The sequence below is a fragment of the Chaetodon auriga genome, chromosome 10 (assembly GCF_051107435.1).
Source record: "Chaetodon auriga isolate fChaAug3 chromosome 10, fChaAug3.hap1, whole genome shotgun sequence".
Taxonomy (NCBI): Eukaryota; Metazoa; Chordata; class Actinopteri; order Chaetodontiformes; family Chaetodontidae; genus Chaetodon; species Chaetodon auriga.
This window is the reverse complement of record NC_135083.1, coordinates 13,357,690-13,372,806: the sequence shown is the minus strand read 5'-3', so window position 1 is coordinate 13,372,806 and position 15,117 is coordinate 13,357,690. Positions and strand designations below refer to the sequence as shown.

Genomic DNA, 15,117 nt, shown 5'->3' with positions numbered 1-15,117 from the left:
GTTCCAACAATCTTGACAAAGCTTCAGACAATCAGAAGATTACAAAAGTAGTGAAAATAAAGAGACGATGGTCATTAAAGACTTCTTGAAAAGAGCTAAACAGATTTAAAGCATTCCAGAGATTATTATCACAAAGTTCTGAGCATCGGTTCACTTTGAGCTGCTCCACTTGAAATGAAATCCAAAGTTGTTGAACAGGGATCACGTCTCACACAGAGCTGCCTGTAAATAAGAGATTTAAATTTATTTAAGCTTTCTTTTGGTTTCCTTTGATCAGGGTCGTAATGCTTCACTTGTTTTAGGAACAACCTAATACCAAATTGTACCGAACATGGCAACTCACGCATTGCTGTGTGTTTTTCTGTTTTTTCCTCATGTCCCTTTTTTTTTAAAAGGGGAAGCTGAATCTCCTCTAAATCCCCAAATTGTATTTTCTGAAGCAGGAATCAGATGTTGTTATCAGAGTATGAAGTGGTTGTTACGTAGGCGTGGAGATGAGCTGGTGAAGCGTGGCTCTGCCCTCTTTTATCTTCAGAAAACACTATTAAGGTGGATTATTGTGGCCAGCGTAGAGAAGCTCTCAAACTGGCCATTGCTGTGTTTGCATCTATTTCTGTTTTTCACCCTCATGTTTTTTTTTGTTTTTTTTTTACATTTCTTATTTAAGGTTTTCATAAGTTTTTTTTTTAATTCAGTTTTAATACTTTTAAGATAGATTGATCCTATTTTTCAAAGAAGCTTTGATTTTATTTTTGATAGTGTGTTTTGTGCTTCGAATAGTGAGAAATAGACGTTTTCAACTTTTTTTTTTTTAGTGATTTGTTTGTATGTTTGCATACTTCTCTTGTTCTGGTTTCAGTGTTGATGTCAAAAAGGCTTTAATGTTTTCTACAGACATTTCCGTTCTGTCTGTGTCACAAATGTTGGCACTTTGTGAACATGACTCCTGATCATGGATTAATTATGTTTGCTAGGTTCAGATGCATTGTTACAGAGTTGTCGCCCAAGCAGTTGGGAGCAATGTCAGAGAAATATATGTTCAAAACCTTGACTTACCTCATCCTGCCAGAGCAATGTAGATTCAGTTTGTGTACAAGGTTCACAGGCAATAACCACCTACAGTAGGTCTCATGGCTGTTCACAGCTGGTACTGTGTCCACATCCTTTAACTCTTCCGTCCAACGTTCGGAAAACACGCCCAAGGTCTGATGATCTATGCAATTAATTTATTATCCTTATAAATGCAATACTACAGATATCCAAGAGACACCTCACATTATGACAATGGATCACCTCACAATATGACTTCACATTCTGGCTCACATGGCTTTTTACCTTTCATCACACACACGTTGAGATTTGTTTCTTTCTGACACGTTCGCCTTTGGTTCATGGTTAGTCAACTTGCCGCATTAAAAGGGAACTATTTCAAACCAAAACGTGGTTGTTAATATGACAGTAGTAAATGTAGGAACTCTGAAGAAAAAAAAAGAAAAAAAAAAAAAAAAACTATGGGAGTTGTGCTTTGTGTGAATGAAGGCAGGTCGCCCACTCGTCTACCCGACATGTTTTTTTTACTTACATTACCATCGGGTTGTGTTAGATGTGCTTCCCCATTCCATCCAGCTGCAGCTTTTCTCTTACCGTTCTGTGTGTCCTGTCTTGTCCTGTGTGTTAACTTGCTTTCTTGCTGAGTAATCAGTGCTGTTTATTTGAAACCATGAAACAGTTCATTTCCAGGGGAAAATTAAACTTCACAGAAATGCCTTAGATTTCACTGGAAAGGATCGTGAAGTGCTTCTCACATTTGGTGGGCTTGACCTCTGACTGGATTTTATTTTTTTTTTCCATGCACTGCTAATGTTGAAAAGATTTTTGTTGTTATCAAACTGAACATAGATCTATGAAGCAAAGAAATACAACTTTGAATTACTATTTTGTGTCCAAAATATTGAAGAAGACCTGAATGGTGGCTTGTTGAGTCTAAAGAACTATTGCTGCTAACTTTGGATTGCTAAGTATTTAGAAATCTTTTAGCTGAAAGTCATTCAATATATCAAGTCAGTTTGCAACTCATGTTCAACGTCTGTGCAGTCTTGTTTTGTGCATCAAACAACCTCTCCTCAGTAAATGTTTGTCTGTGCCATGATGCAGGTCTTTGTCTTCTTAATATAAAGAAAACCCAACAGCTATTAAACTTTTAACTTGGTTTGATTTTGAACTTGTCATTTTTTTAATAAAACTTTTTTCACTGTGGCTTGCTTGGTTCTTATTACACAAGACCATTTGCACTACATGGCACACACACACATCTGTATATGTACATGTGTGCAGTTCAAATAAACCATGACACGTGTCCAGGTTCTCTCATGTTTATCAAATTATCAAACGTGGCAGTTTTTATATCAAACTCAGATAATTTTGAGGTAATACACAAATAACAGTTACAATACATGAGAATTTATTTCTTAAACAGACTTGAATCTAGATAAAAATATAGGAAATACGTAAAGAAAAGTATATTACACTGTTCAAGAGGCTGTATATGTTTTACGTATGTACAAAGTTTAAAATATACTGATTATGGCCAACAGTTGCTGTCTAACAAAAAGAGACTCTGAAATACATAAAATAGACTTTGAACCTTAATTTACAATCTTTTAACAAGACTAATGGGTAAGAATGAAATGGCAAAACTTTTTACCCTGCAGTTTTAGGGTGTAACAGAAAGTTTCCACTTGCAAGTCAGTGGCAAAATAAGACATTCTGTTTAACTATAAATCACACTCTGAGGCAATGTCAAATTTGAAGACTTTTGTGCAATTTAATAATCAAATTGAAAAAATATCCTGCTTCAGGTGAAATGCTCATATGGGAAAAAAACAAAAAACAGAACGTCTCAAGTCAAACGAGACCGATTTTTAGACAAGATGCCATTCAGATATCAGTTTTGTGGGCATTCCTATTTTCACCATCAAATCAATTTTCCTTTGCACATACCAGAGTATCAAACATCGACAGTGACGCCAAAATGTAGCATTACTGTCCTTATAAAAATGATGCAGCACAATGTGCTCATCTCCCTGTAAGACAAAAAACATGTAAACTTCATAGATCTGCATCAAACTGAACATTGCAGCTCAGAGTATGTAAGTCAGCATGAGCGTGACTTCAAAGACAGGTCTGGCTGGGTGATACAAAACACGCATTGTTTCAACTGCTGTACTGACGCTCCATGGGCGCACCAAAAAAAAAACAAAGTGGAGTAGAGTACTGGAGGCAGTGCTTGGTGCTCCAGCATCATCCCGTCAGCAAGGATCAGCTGAGGTCTGAGGGGATGCAGAGCTGGTTCCTGATTTGATGAGCTGGTGTGCAAGTCTATCCCAGAACAGGACTACCGTGAAGTGGATCCTGCTGTTGAACGTAGCTCAGCCATCATCGCGACTAGTATTTCCAACACTGTGAACCAACTATATGAGTTCACAATCCTCATACTGACATCACAACAACTTATGGTTGACAATCTCCCACACCATCCTTCTTCTGAAGTAGGGCATGTGTTTCTGTGAAAAAAGAGAAGTCATGAGCCACTTATAGGCCACTCCCACCATGATTACCAGTTACGGTAAATCTCCTTTGTTAATGTGGTTTGTGGTTACCTGTGTGAATGTGATTGGCTTGTCTTTGGTAATGTAATCTGCATATTTGCACGTGAACATTCCACAGTCGCTACCATTCATCTGCTGTGGGATTTCCTGAGAGTGAAGGAGGAATAAAGATGTTAGCGGGCATTACACAGAGGAAAACGACTAATTATCAGTACAAATTTGACAAGATATTTGATTAGCAAGAATGAAAATATAATAAAAATGTCTTTTTGTCCTCATTGAGCTGTATGTCATTTTTTTCTTATGCAGGTACACTGAGTGCAATACAAGAGTCCTTGTATGTGCACACATACTTGGAAAATAAAGTTGATTCAGATATATTGTCCAACAAAAGTAGTTATTGGTAACAATACTGCAGCGCAGCATGGATCAGGACAAGCTGACCAAGCCTGGAGGCACCACCAGCTCCAACAACTATAATCTGGAACTGTCTGCTGATAACTGTGCTAATAAGTGAAACCCATCCAGAATTCCTAAACGCATGCAGTTTGATGACACAGCATGACATGGAACAATGGAAACAGACTACCGAATGTTCTTCGCCCCTCACGTGTGTCGGACTTACATTACGCTTTTTGCTGTGGAGCGTCCAGCCTGAGGTATCCAGTTCTTTGCCCTTCTTGTCCTTACTTTCCTGTTGCAGGTAATCACTGGGGAAACAAAATGAATGTCTTCTATACACTTTGATGGCTCAAGAAAATCAATTTGCAGGAGCTACATTTAGCTCTCAAAATACACAGACATATCTGATACCGAAACTTACAACAATATTCTGCATGCTTCATCGTTGTTTCCTCCCATAGAATCAAAGTACAGGATAGCCTTTTTGCGGAAATCCACCACCTGCGAGAAAGAGATGCACAATAAGAAAACTGCAATGTAAATCCCACGATTGTGACTTCCAGGTTCACATTTATGTGCATTAAGACTTACAGAGAGGCACCAGTGTACCCCCAAGTGGACAGGAACCAGCAGGATATCTTTAGAAAAGATGTCCATCTTTTTGGTCCAACGGCGGACAGCAGAGTAGCCGCTGCTGCGCAGCTTGGGATAGAAAAAAGTGTTGAACGTGTTGACTGATGGCAGGCTGGGGTCCTTGCTGCGCTCAACCAGCAGGTTCATGTAAAAGTTGATCACCTGAGAGATGAAAGAGGAATAATTTCAATCAACTGGACAGGCACTACTGTATGGCTCAGCTGTGCGACAATTATTAAATGCACAATTTAACCATGGCAATGGTCACCGATTTCACCTTGAGAACACGGTGCACTCACCTCGTCATTGAGCCAGTTGAGGTTGCTGAGGGTCTGCAGGTCTTTGCGTGTGAGGCTGAGACCAAAACCTTCACTTAGTACTTCATGGTAACTACCTCCTCTGAGCACCCTGTTCACCTCAGCCTCCATGTCCTTCATAGAAAGATACAGCGAAAAGTAGGGAATGTTAACTTAATCGTATACTTGTTACATATGATTTTGTGTGTGAACAAACAAACAAACAAACAAACAAGCAAACAAAAATATGCAGATTTAAGCCCAGCAGAAAGAATACATAGCCAATACTTGTAATACCCTGTAATATTCTGGATTCTCATATTTTACTTCTGATCTCAGCAAAGCAAAGCCACCATCGAGGCAGACATTTAGTCTTCACTTTCAACTGCTTTTCGACTTTTAAAAATATGAAATGAGAGCAAGTCTCTTTGTGTGGGCCATCTAAATAAATTCCGTATATGGTAAACACTACATACACTCTAAGATACAATGACCACACCTCTGTGAGTTCAGGGAATTCTGGTCGTTCTTCCAGAGGCTTCGGTTCTTCTATCACAAGAGTCAAAGGAACCTCCTTCTCCAAAGGAACTCGAACATGGACCTCCACATCTGGGCTGCGTTGCCCCTCTTCAGACAGACGCTGGGAACCGACAATATCAATGCACAGATTGGTGAGGTCACAAGAGGTCAAGAAGCAACAGATGTGATATAACTGAATGTGAAAGACGGCTTCGGTGGCATCCACTCACCTGTCGCAGCAGCTGGGCAGCCAGGGCCTCCTGCTCTTCTATCTGTCTCCGTCGCTCTCTCGCCCGAGAGTCATACATACTAGTCCTTCAGAGACAAAAAATACATGATTTCCTTTATTCAAACACAGTATCAGTGAACAGTGGATCAATTATATAATTTAACACACAGGGGGCTACTTACAGTTCTTTGATCCATAACTCAGCCTGGAAACATGGCACACTGTAAAGACAGAGAAGTATGTTACTGTGTATACAAGAGAAACACTTGAGCTGACAGCTTTGTTGACTTAAGTCATTGTTTTTATTCCATGTACTCACACTTAGGTATCATAGACAAAGGCATTGTGTGTTGATATGAATTCAGTTTATATTTAAAATATGAACGAACTCCACAGCATCCGGCGTGACATGTTTAGATGTCTACATCTTGGATCATGCTTGCATAACTTGTTATCATATTACACATTACTATTAATGATTTGTAGATTATGATAAAACAATGTAAGATAAAAAATACCAGGAATGAATAAAGACAAATACTGACCTTGAGCTGTCTTGTTTTTTACCCTTTTGCTCATTTACAATAATTACAGAGTCACCATCATGAGCTGCAAGAAAAGACAAGGAGATTACAACCCAAGAAGAAATACAGAAGCAAACAAATATTCCATTCACTTACGGTATCCCATCACACTATGCCTACGTTTCCATGAAGTGTACAAGGAAGTTGGTGAGAATTGTACCTGATGATTGTGTGTCCTGAGAGGAGTTATCCTGCAGAGCAGATGGGGAGGGAGCTGATGTGAGAGTAGCTGCTCTGCTGGAGCTGAGGTCTGTGTCCAGAGACCATGTCTGAGTCCCTGGCCTGTTGAAGGTCCCCACTGGGCTGTGGAGGTTGCTGGAGCTCTGGCTTGACATGCCCCTGGGACTGGGGGGACTGCTGGGTGCCTCTGAAGTTCCTCCTGCTGCTGACCCAGTGGGGGAAGAGAACTGTAACAGTCTGCGGCTGGTGGTCAGGAAGCTGGTACTGATGAGAAAAAGACAGCGATTAAGCACAGCACAGTCCAGTGATAAAGGATAGATATAGCACTATTAAAATGTACTGATCGTCTAAATTCGCTAACCTATATGTAAGGGCAATTGTAGTAAAGCCTCATACAAAGTTGTAGTTGTTTCCTTGCATGCCAGTTCCAGCTACAAAATATATAATACATGCAACTACCATTGAATATTCCTCAACTATGGCACAATGGTGAACAAAAGATGGATTAGGTTCAATAACTACTTAAAACTTTGTGCATATACTGATACTAATATTGTTCTGTTGTTGTGAAATACAATCATGGTTTAACTTGACTGAATCAGAAATTTCTCTTTGAAATCTGAAGGCACCGCATTGCAAGTAATAACTCGTTTAATCTGACATCGCAGACTAAACAGAGGGGAGAGTTTTTGAACACTGCTTTCAAGTCCAAATGCTTGTGGGGCCCCCCACTGGCCTGTGACTGAATTCTCTCAGTATTCAATGCACCCATAACTCTGCATCCCTTTACATATTTCATTAATGGTTTCAGTATGGCATTATTAAAATCTACTGCATTTGTAAGGATACGTACAAATCTCTGTGTGACCTCATGATGGCATGTGAGTTGCCGTTGTGCAGGAACGATGACTGACCACCAGAGACCATGGTCAAAAGCTGCCTGTAGACCTCCTTCTCCTCTTCAAGAACAGACTGGACAAACACAGAGGAGAACAATGAAGTTAACCAAGATATGCAACAACTGATTTAGAAGGAATCACTTGGTGCCAATTTTTAGACTGATGTCTGACCTCCTGTGCTGTGCATTGGGGCCTGACCCTGTGTGCACGGCCAGATGAGGTGCTGTGTGTTGGACTCTGCACCACTTTGATGGGAAAGGTCTTCTCATACATGCTGGTGCAAGAGCTGCTTGCCAATCCACTAAATGAACTGCAGACAGAAAATGACAGAGTGGTAATCAAGCATCATCTGACAGTAGTTTGCACAGTATAATGATACATGATGTAACAAAAAACAATTCTTGAAATGTCCAAAGTTTTGTTCTCCAGGGAAAAACTGAGATATAAAGCATACCTTGGCATTCCATGTGGTCGGAGGTTTAGCGGCCTGCCTAACCGTGGAGAGGTTTGCAATTCAGGGGTGATGGGGTTTGGCAAGTTGAATGAGTGCCCATTTGTTTTTGGCACTTCACGATGTGTCGGACTCATGCACACTTGTCGCCTACAGACTTTTGATCCCATAGTTGACTTCTCATTACGCAAGCATTCTAAAGCTGGAAAAAAAAAACAGTAGAATAATTAACTTATCTCCAAGAGCTTAAAGCCTCTACAAGCACAACCAACCTTGATCAAAAGCTTATACAACGCTTTAAGTGGTAATCTTACCTGATTTGGATGATTTCCATGCCAAAGTGGTGGAAGGAGCAGCAAACGTCTCATCCAGAGAGTTCCTTTCAACAATCTTAAAAACCAAAAACAGACATCTTCAAATAAAGGCAAAAATGTTTTGACATTACCTGCAGTAAAGCCCCAAAAATTAATTCCTTACCGGCCTCCCTGCCCAGACAGCTGCTGATGTTGAGGGCTGTGGTTCTCCAGGTGGGGGACCAGGAGAGGCAGGCAGTATATTTCTCAAGGTAGGGCTCACGTTGTTCCTCATCCATGTAGCCACAACGGAGCTATGAGTCTTAACCCCTTCAGCTGCAGTCTTGACTGAATCAATAAGATCCCCTTGAGAAAATTGACACGGACCAACAGATAACACTATAAGTAGGCTAATACTGATTTAACTATATCCTCACACCATAGCATGCAGTCATTATTTACCCATTCGAGATTTCTTTATCATTAAGCCATCTTGGTCGACGTTATGTCCATCTTCCAAACTTAAGGAGAGAACAGATTGATGCCAGACAGTTAAAACACATTTCATTCATTTTGAAAATCTCTAAATAAACTGTTTCGTTCAAACTCTAACAAATGGTTGAAACACTGAATGAGCACCGAGGTAATGAATGGCGGTTTTACAGAAATGGCGATTACACTGAGTCAATAAATAACTTAAAAGCAACTTGGGGTCAATTTAATTCCGTGTCTTTTTAAACACACCGACTTTCGATTACGCGCTCTCAACTGAATAACGCAGTTACAGCACATACCATTCAACTGGTCTTTTCCTCCTCATCTGACCATCTCCAGGTGCCCGGTGTGCACCAGAGTGCTCCGCAGCTGGTAAACCATTGCGAAGATTGGCAAAGCTTGTTTCTATCCATTCGTAGATTTTATTCAGCATGGCTCAAAAGTTTTACAAATAACGCCGCTGGTTTAAAGATAAATCGCTATAGCTGCTGCTCTACCTGTCAATATAGTCAAACCAAATGAGGCTAATGCGCTTCATTCGACTGAGGCGGGTTGGCTGGGGCTACTTCAAAGGCTAGCACTCTTCACAAATAACATTTTTCTTCCCCACGAAACGAGCTAACCGTTAGCTAGTTAGCCGAGAATTAGCTAGTTGCCTAGCTAGCACACTATGCTAACTACCTTGCTAGCTAACGTTGTTAGCTAAACGGCTAATTTATAGAAGTATGTTTAAATTCCAATAGGAATGCGATAAGTCGCAACCAACGCCTTCGAAAAAACGGCTTTCATTTTCAGTCACACCCTAACTCATTTATATATCCTTAACGTGACTTTAAAATGCATATAAACTCGTTGAAGAATATTATCTCCCGCTTCTTCCTCATTCAAAACCACAACATGGCTGAACCGGACGCTCAACCATCGCACAATGTGATTGGATGACTGGAAGCTCTAAGTCTGAGTGTACACCAGTTTTACTGGTTGATTGCAGACTGGTGGAGACCATTTAATATTACGTCACATTCACCGGCATCAACTTCTGAACACAATTTTCTCATCTCTATCACATGTGGACACATGCATTTAGCCTTATCTTTATCACAAGTAGATCTGGTCTCTTCTGATTTTAATCATATTTTGAACGAAATAATTATAGGACACCTATATTTATGGCAAACATACGGTCATAAAGTGTGTTCTCACGTCTTAATCATAATTAGGCATAACATATTCTGATAGATTTTGAGAATGTATCTTCAGTCTGTTAACAATTACATTGTCAGATAGCAAAAACACAAACCAGGAAGAAAACATGTTCAGTCCAAAGCAGGCAGCTACATACTGCATATGACCACATATATTTACTGAATGAAAGTTAAAAAATACAAAACAGAGTGTGATATCAACTAAGTATGACAAGGTGTCATAATCAGACAACATCAGGACTGATGAGTTAGGAGGTCCAGGAAGATCACTGGTTCAGCTATGTATGGCCAATCATTGTATCATCTGCACATCATTACCTGCCAACGCAGCACCACATGGCCCTCATCTAGTAACAGGCTAAAAATAAAAGCAATGTAGAGGAGTTAAAGCACATTGTTATTTAATCAGAGAGAGCCAGCGAGTGAATTCATACACATTCACCATTTAATAAATTAATACAATAACACCAATGCTACAGTGAAACGCAGGGTGCTCTAAAACAATACACTGCATCAATATCATCAAATACAGGTAATCCAAGGGCACTTTAGAAGACTTATAAATTCATTTCAAGCTTCAAACTCAGCATTTTATCTCACACACTTTCTAAAATATATCATTGTGTCATAAGAAAATAAACTTCAGATGTCATGAAATATAGCATTCAAGCCCCTCCACATATGCAGGCCTTATCAAAAGTTATTGTAAATTCACACGTGTATGGCACAGTTCGTATGTATTTAATGTTATACTTAATTAGCATGTCACCCCTTCAAACTGAAAAAATAAGCTTAAATAATATTAAGATCAAGAAAATATAATGCCAACAATCACAGTTTGTTCAAACTAAATATCTTGCATGAAAGATTTCAGGCACAAACTCGCATTTTAGACAAATAATAAACATTGCAACAATGTACAGACAATCAATGACAGCCTCATAGTTAAGTGGAACTATACTATACACTGTTACAAACCAAGGCATAAATGAATAGCAACATCCAAAATCCAATAAATAACATTTTCAGATTGTCATTCAAAAAGCCAGAACATGTCACATACTCTATGCAGTGTGTCTTGTAATTCACAGTATTGAGACAACTTTGGATATGATTGAGAACACAAGAGAAGTATTTAAGTTTTTGAGGCTTTTTTAAAGTAACATGTGCTTTCCATCACTAAATCTGTACCTACAGCTATAGTCCAATGATGTGATGACTATATACACTTGGCATAGTTAGGGCTTTTTTTAAGAGTCACGCATAATGTATTACAGATCAAATACCTCTTAGAGAGCACTGACATCTATTGTTTGCAGGAGATTTGCGATATCTAGGCAGTCAAGGAACAACAACACCCATACAGCTTCAGATGAACACTCACAGTTACAATTTATCTACGTTAAATGGAGGGCAATCACAGATCACTGAATGCGTCTGGCTGGTAAAGCTAGTAAGCTAACTCCATGATGTAGGTTCACAACATGCCAGAGAGGAGGGAAAGATGCTCGACATGTTGGATGTGAATACTGACGGGTCTATGTACATGTATACCTGTACAAGAAATTCCCAAAGTATTTATGATCTTATTGGTATCAGGCAAAAAAACACAAAACAAAACACAAAACAAAATGCCAAAAGCCATTGCAATTGGAAGCACTGTCATCACCATCACCAAAATTTTAAAAGACTCTTGTCTTGTTTGCCTAAATTGCCATACTGGTGCATCCCCTGTCTGTAGGTGAGACAGGTAGGGTGACGGTTTACTCCCGTTTTGTTCCAAAGATTTGGAGGAAGAAGGAGAAGATGTAGATGATATCTAGGTAGATGTTGAGAGTGGCGAAGACGTACTCCTCTGGACTCATGGTGTAGCGCTTGTTCCCCATGAGAAGCTGGGTGTCAAATGCCAAAAACTGCAACAGAAAATAAAACAGCAAATAAGACATCTTTTTGTTTGTTTCTGATTCTGATAGTTTCCAATACATGAGTATTTCTATCAATAATAGCTTGACTGTCTTGACCATATTCTTACCATGGTAAACAGTATGGCCCCCAAGGCAGCGTAGATGCCATCCAACCAGGGTACCTAAATGGCACGAATGACTTGATTAGAAGTGATTCCAGTATTTAGATCACAACATGAAAGGTACACTATGTAACATCTGAATGCATATGATGGTACAATTATTAAATATGATCTCAATTTACAGATGAATCGACATTTTTCTGTCAATTACATTCCTACTTGATCTATATCTTGGTTGTCTGAAAATCCTAAATTTTTTTAACTTATATGACACACAACTAGTGCTACCTTCATCTGGATAGTCATACTTACATATTGAAAGGGGAGGACGAGTGCCAGCACCAGGCCTGAGATGAACATGACCATGCAGAAGACAAAGAGCACGCCTTGGTATGATGTCACGTCAAACTAGATGGAGAAAGCACATGAAATCAAAGCCAAATATGTTAAACCAACATATACATGGTTTTTGTTTTCAACATGCATAAAATACATCTGATAATATATAAAGTACAGAAAAGGAAACATGTTATTTTTCTCACCTTAGTTTGGAAGCTGAAGATGGTGACCAGGAGACAGACTGCTGCTGTGATGCCCAGACACATCACCACTGACTTGGTGTTATAGTAGCTATTAAAACAAAAAACATACCATTGTGCTAGGTCTAAAGGAGCAAAACACAATGTAAAGTAACATGAGACAGTCACATAAGAAAACATAAAAGTGTACCTGGACAACATCCCTGTCATGTAGGACAGCGACAGGGTCTGTAATGGAATATATGAGAGTCGTGTGAAAATGCAAACATTTGTTAAACTCTCTTTGGACAAGTTGTGACTGGAGAGCATTCATTTAGTCTGTAGGTTTGACTTGAAAACAGTGCTTATTTAATACAAATTTCAAATTGAGAAACAAAATTGAAAACATTTATTAAAAACATGACAAATAGCTGCCTTGAACTTACAAAGATGGCAAGCAGAATCAGATTCCATGGAAACTGTCGCCTGTAGGCAAGAATAAAAGACTGAAGTTTCACTTCACTGTTGGTGATTTACCTCTTTTTTTAATGTTGTATATTTAATTTTGAAAACTTTAACTTACCTTGGTGCAGAGCAGCAAGATAGGGTCAGATAAGTGACAAAGAATACAGCACTGTTAAACAAAATAAATATTAGATATTTTGTTAGAAGTGACATCAACAGTACAGAGTAGCTGTGTATTACTACCGACACTTGTTACTTACTAAGAGGCCCAGTACCACCCAGGGTTGCTTTGAATGTAGTCCTTCACAGGGTCACTAAAAGTAACATAGTCTTAAGTAAGTACAAGTGAATTTTATCAGAATAACTGTTAAACATGAAAAAGATTGGACTAACACTTACCAGAATGTGAAAAGAGCCACAATAGCGAGAGTGACCAAAAGCTGGATCATCAAGATGGTGTACACCTAAAAGAAAGCAAGTTACAGTGAAAAAAGATTGCATGATTACACATCTACTGGCATGGCAGTCCTTTCATGTTTAACAATGTTTTTGAGATTAATTATCAGTGAGACACAACATTCATAGCAGAGCTAATACTGTGACCAATGTGATGATGAAGCTTTTGATACCTTGCGGATGAAGACCCTCCTGATGTTGCGATCATCCCAGGTGAACTCTGTGAGCATCTCAGCGTCATTGTAGCAAGGAGCACTGGTGCCTGGAGAACACTTATATTTAAGACTTTTTGGTGGTTTAAACTTACACTGCCAACATATACTTATGTAATCCCATCACTACCGCATTACCCCAAAACATGAACATTTTTTTTAAATAATGCCACACTAACTTTGATTGAATAGAAAGGGACAAGGTGTTGTCATACCTGCAGTGGCTTCCTCATAGGTGGGAGGAGCTGGTGACACCAAGGCTTGTCCACTGGAGGAGCCATTAGTGGTCTTGTTTGCAAGTAACAGCTAGTAGGCCAAAAGACGAACAATTTGTTATCTTTTCGATTATAGTCTGCTACTCACTTTAGGTGAAGGTAAATCAATATTTGGAGGAAAAAAAATCTACTTTTAACCTGAAATTTAAATGTCCAGTCTTGAATGCTTCATTGTGCCAGTGTTACACATACATGCCTGTCTCCCTGAAGACATACAGCTGTATTGTTATTGTTATTGATCCACATTAGCTAGGCTACAGTTAGCGCCACTTTGTACCTCGCGTTGTTACTATCATAGATTGGGGTCACGGAGCATCGGTTTGTCGTAGCTACCCGGCGATGCTTAAACCCCCGGGGCGTTCAAAAACACATACCAGTGTTCTGGCCATATTGAATCATTAAAAACTCTCTGGAAGAAATAAAGTGACTAGGGGAGCTAACAGCGGGATTTAATGGCACCATTCACCAGAGCTACAGAAGGAGATGGGTTGTCGTGACGCAACACGGTTAGAGAGCAGTGACGCAGTTCACTCAAACTCAGGTGGCCTAACACGAACAGTTTAGCACTGGACAACACAAAATATATGTCAGCGTCATGGAAAATTACAGCAGGATTCAGATACCATTCATAACCTGCTCTGTGTGACAGCTCTTGAATCCTGTGGGATTATGCGGGCAGGAATACTACGCACGGACATTAAAACCCACGAGCCACGGTCGAGTTACCATTCATTAAAATGACTAACTCTGGAGGTGTTCACAACTGGACAGCCTGCACTGCTGTCCAGCTTCAAGGGATGAAGCAGGCAAACGTAACAACTGTTACGTAACAATCCAGGCCTCATACAGAAATTCCAAATACAGAACTGCTTCTACTGACCGTAATTAACTGTAGATGAGAACAGAAAGATTAACTGAAAGACACGATGAAAGCAAGATCATACCTTGCCCTGTGTCATTATGGCTCTTGGTCGTCCTGCAGTGGGTTGTTCTGTTCTGTATGTCAGCCGGTCAATGGGACTCTGGTGTCTCCTTTCTGAGTGATGTAGTTCTTGCAGAGTCTAGCTGAACTGTGAGAGGGGACCTCAGACTGATAACGCTCTTCTTGCCCGCTCGGACTGAACACCCTCTGACGATGTAGTGATGCAATCCCAAAACAACGCAGTTAAGAGTTGTGCAGATACCCCTCCCTTACCCACAGAGGGATGTTCTAGCAGCATCCAGGTGAAGCTGCACCATAGAGAAAGGCTAGGACTGTACCACAGCAGCAGGAAAAATGGGGAGGATGGAAGCCTGTTTAGAGAAACCTAGAAATACGGTCTGCAGCAAAGCTGAGAGGGGGGGATTGCAGGGGCTAAAATATTGTGAAAA

At 39.8% G+C, this 15,117-nt stretch overlaps 2 protein-coding genes across 3 annotated transcripts; both read right to left on the bottom strand.

Moving 5' to 3' along the window:
- Window positions 1–2,356: 2,356 nt before the first annotated feature.
- Window positions 2,357–9,509, bottom strand: senp1 (SUMO specific peptidase 1). Of its 2 annotated transcripts, none has more exons than XM_076740928.1 (18): window positions 8,889–9,509; window positions 8,557–8,615; window positions 8,279–8,460; window positions 8,116–8,191; window positions 7,805–8,003; window positions 7,522–7,660; window positions 7,305–7,423; window positions 6,432–6,715; window positions 6,233–6,296; window positions 5,870–5,908; window positions 5,689–5,773; window positions 5,439–5,579; window positions 4,943–5,074; window positions 4,602–4,805; window positions 4,432–4,511; window positions 4,234–4,318; window positions 3,660–3,755; window positions 2,357–3,563 (listed from the first exon to the last, which is right to left on the bottom strand). In XM_076740928.1, the coding sequence occupies exons 1-18, from the start codon at window positions 9,020–9,022 to the stop codon at window positions 3,501–3,503; spliced, it is 2,181 nt and encodes a 726-aa protein (XP_076597043.1). In that variant the 5' UTR covers window positions 9,023–9,509; the 3' UTR covers window positions 2,357–3,500. The 2 variants fall into 2 exon arrangements, with proteins under 2 accessions (XP_076597043.1, XP_076597044.1); XM_076740929.1 differs by having other exon boundaries at window positions 8,279–8,442; window positions 8,889–9,163.
- A 708-nt stretch (window positions 9,510–10,217) lies between these two features.
- On the bottom strand, window positions 10,218–14,995 carry LOC143327137 (protein lifeguard 2-like). Its single transcript, XM_076741336.1, has 12 exons — window positions 14,691–14,995; window positions 13,687–13,777; window positions 13,433–13,521; window positions 13,203–13,267; window positions 13,064–13,117; window positions 12,922–12,972; window positions 12,785–12,824; window positions 12,550–12,587; window positions 12,363–12,450; window positions 12,133–12,228; window positions 11,827–11,880; window positions 10,218–11,707 (listed from the first exon to the last, which is right to left on the bottom strand). Exons 1-12 carry the CDS (start codon window positions 14,703–14,705, stop codon window positions 11,558–11,560), a joined length of 831 nt encoding a protein of 276 aa, XP_076597451.1. The 5' UTR covers window positions 14,706–14,995; the 3' UTR covers window positions 10,218–11,557.
- Window positions 14,996–15,117: the final 122 nt, after the last annotated feature.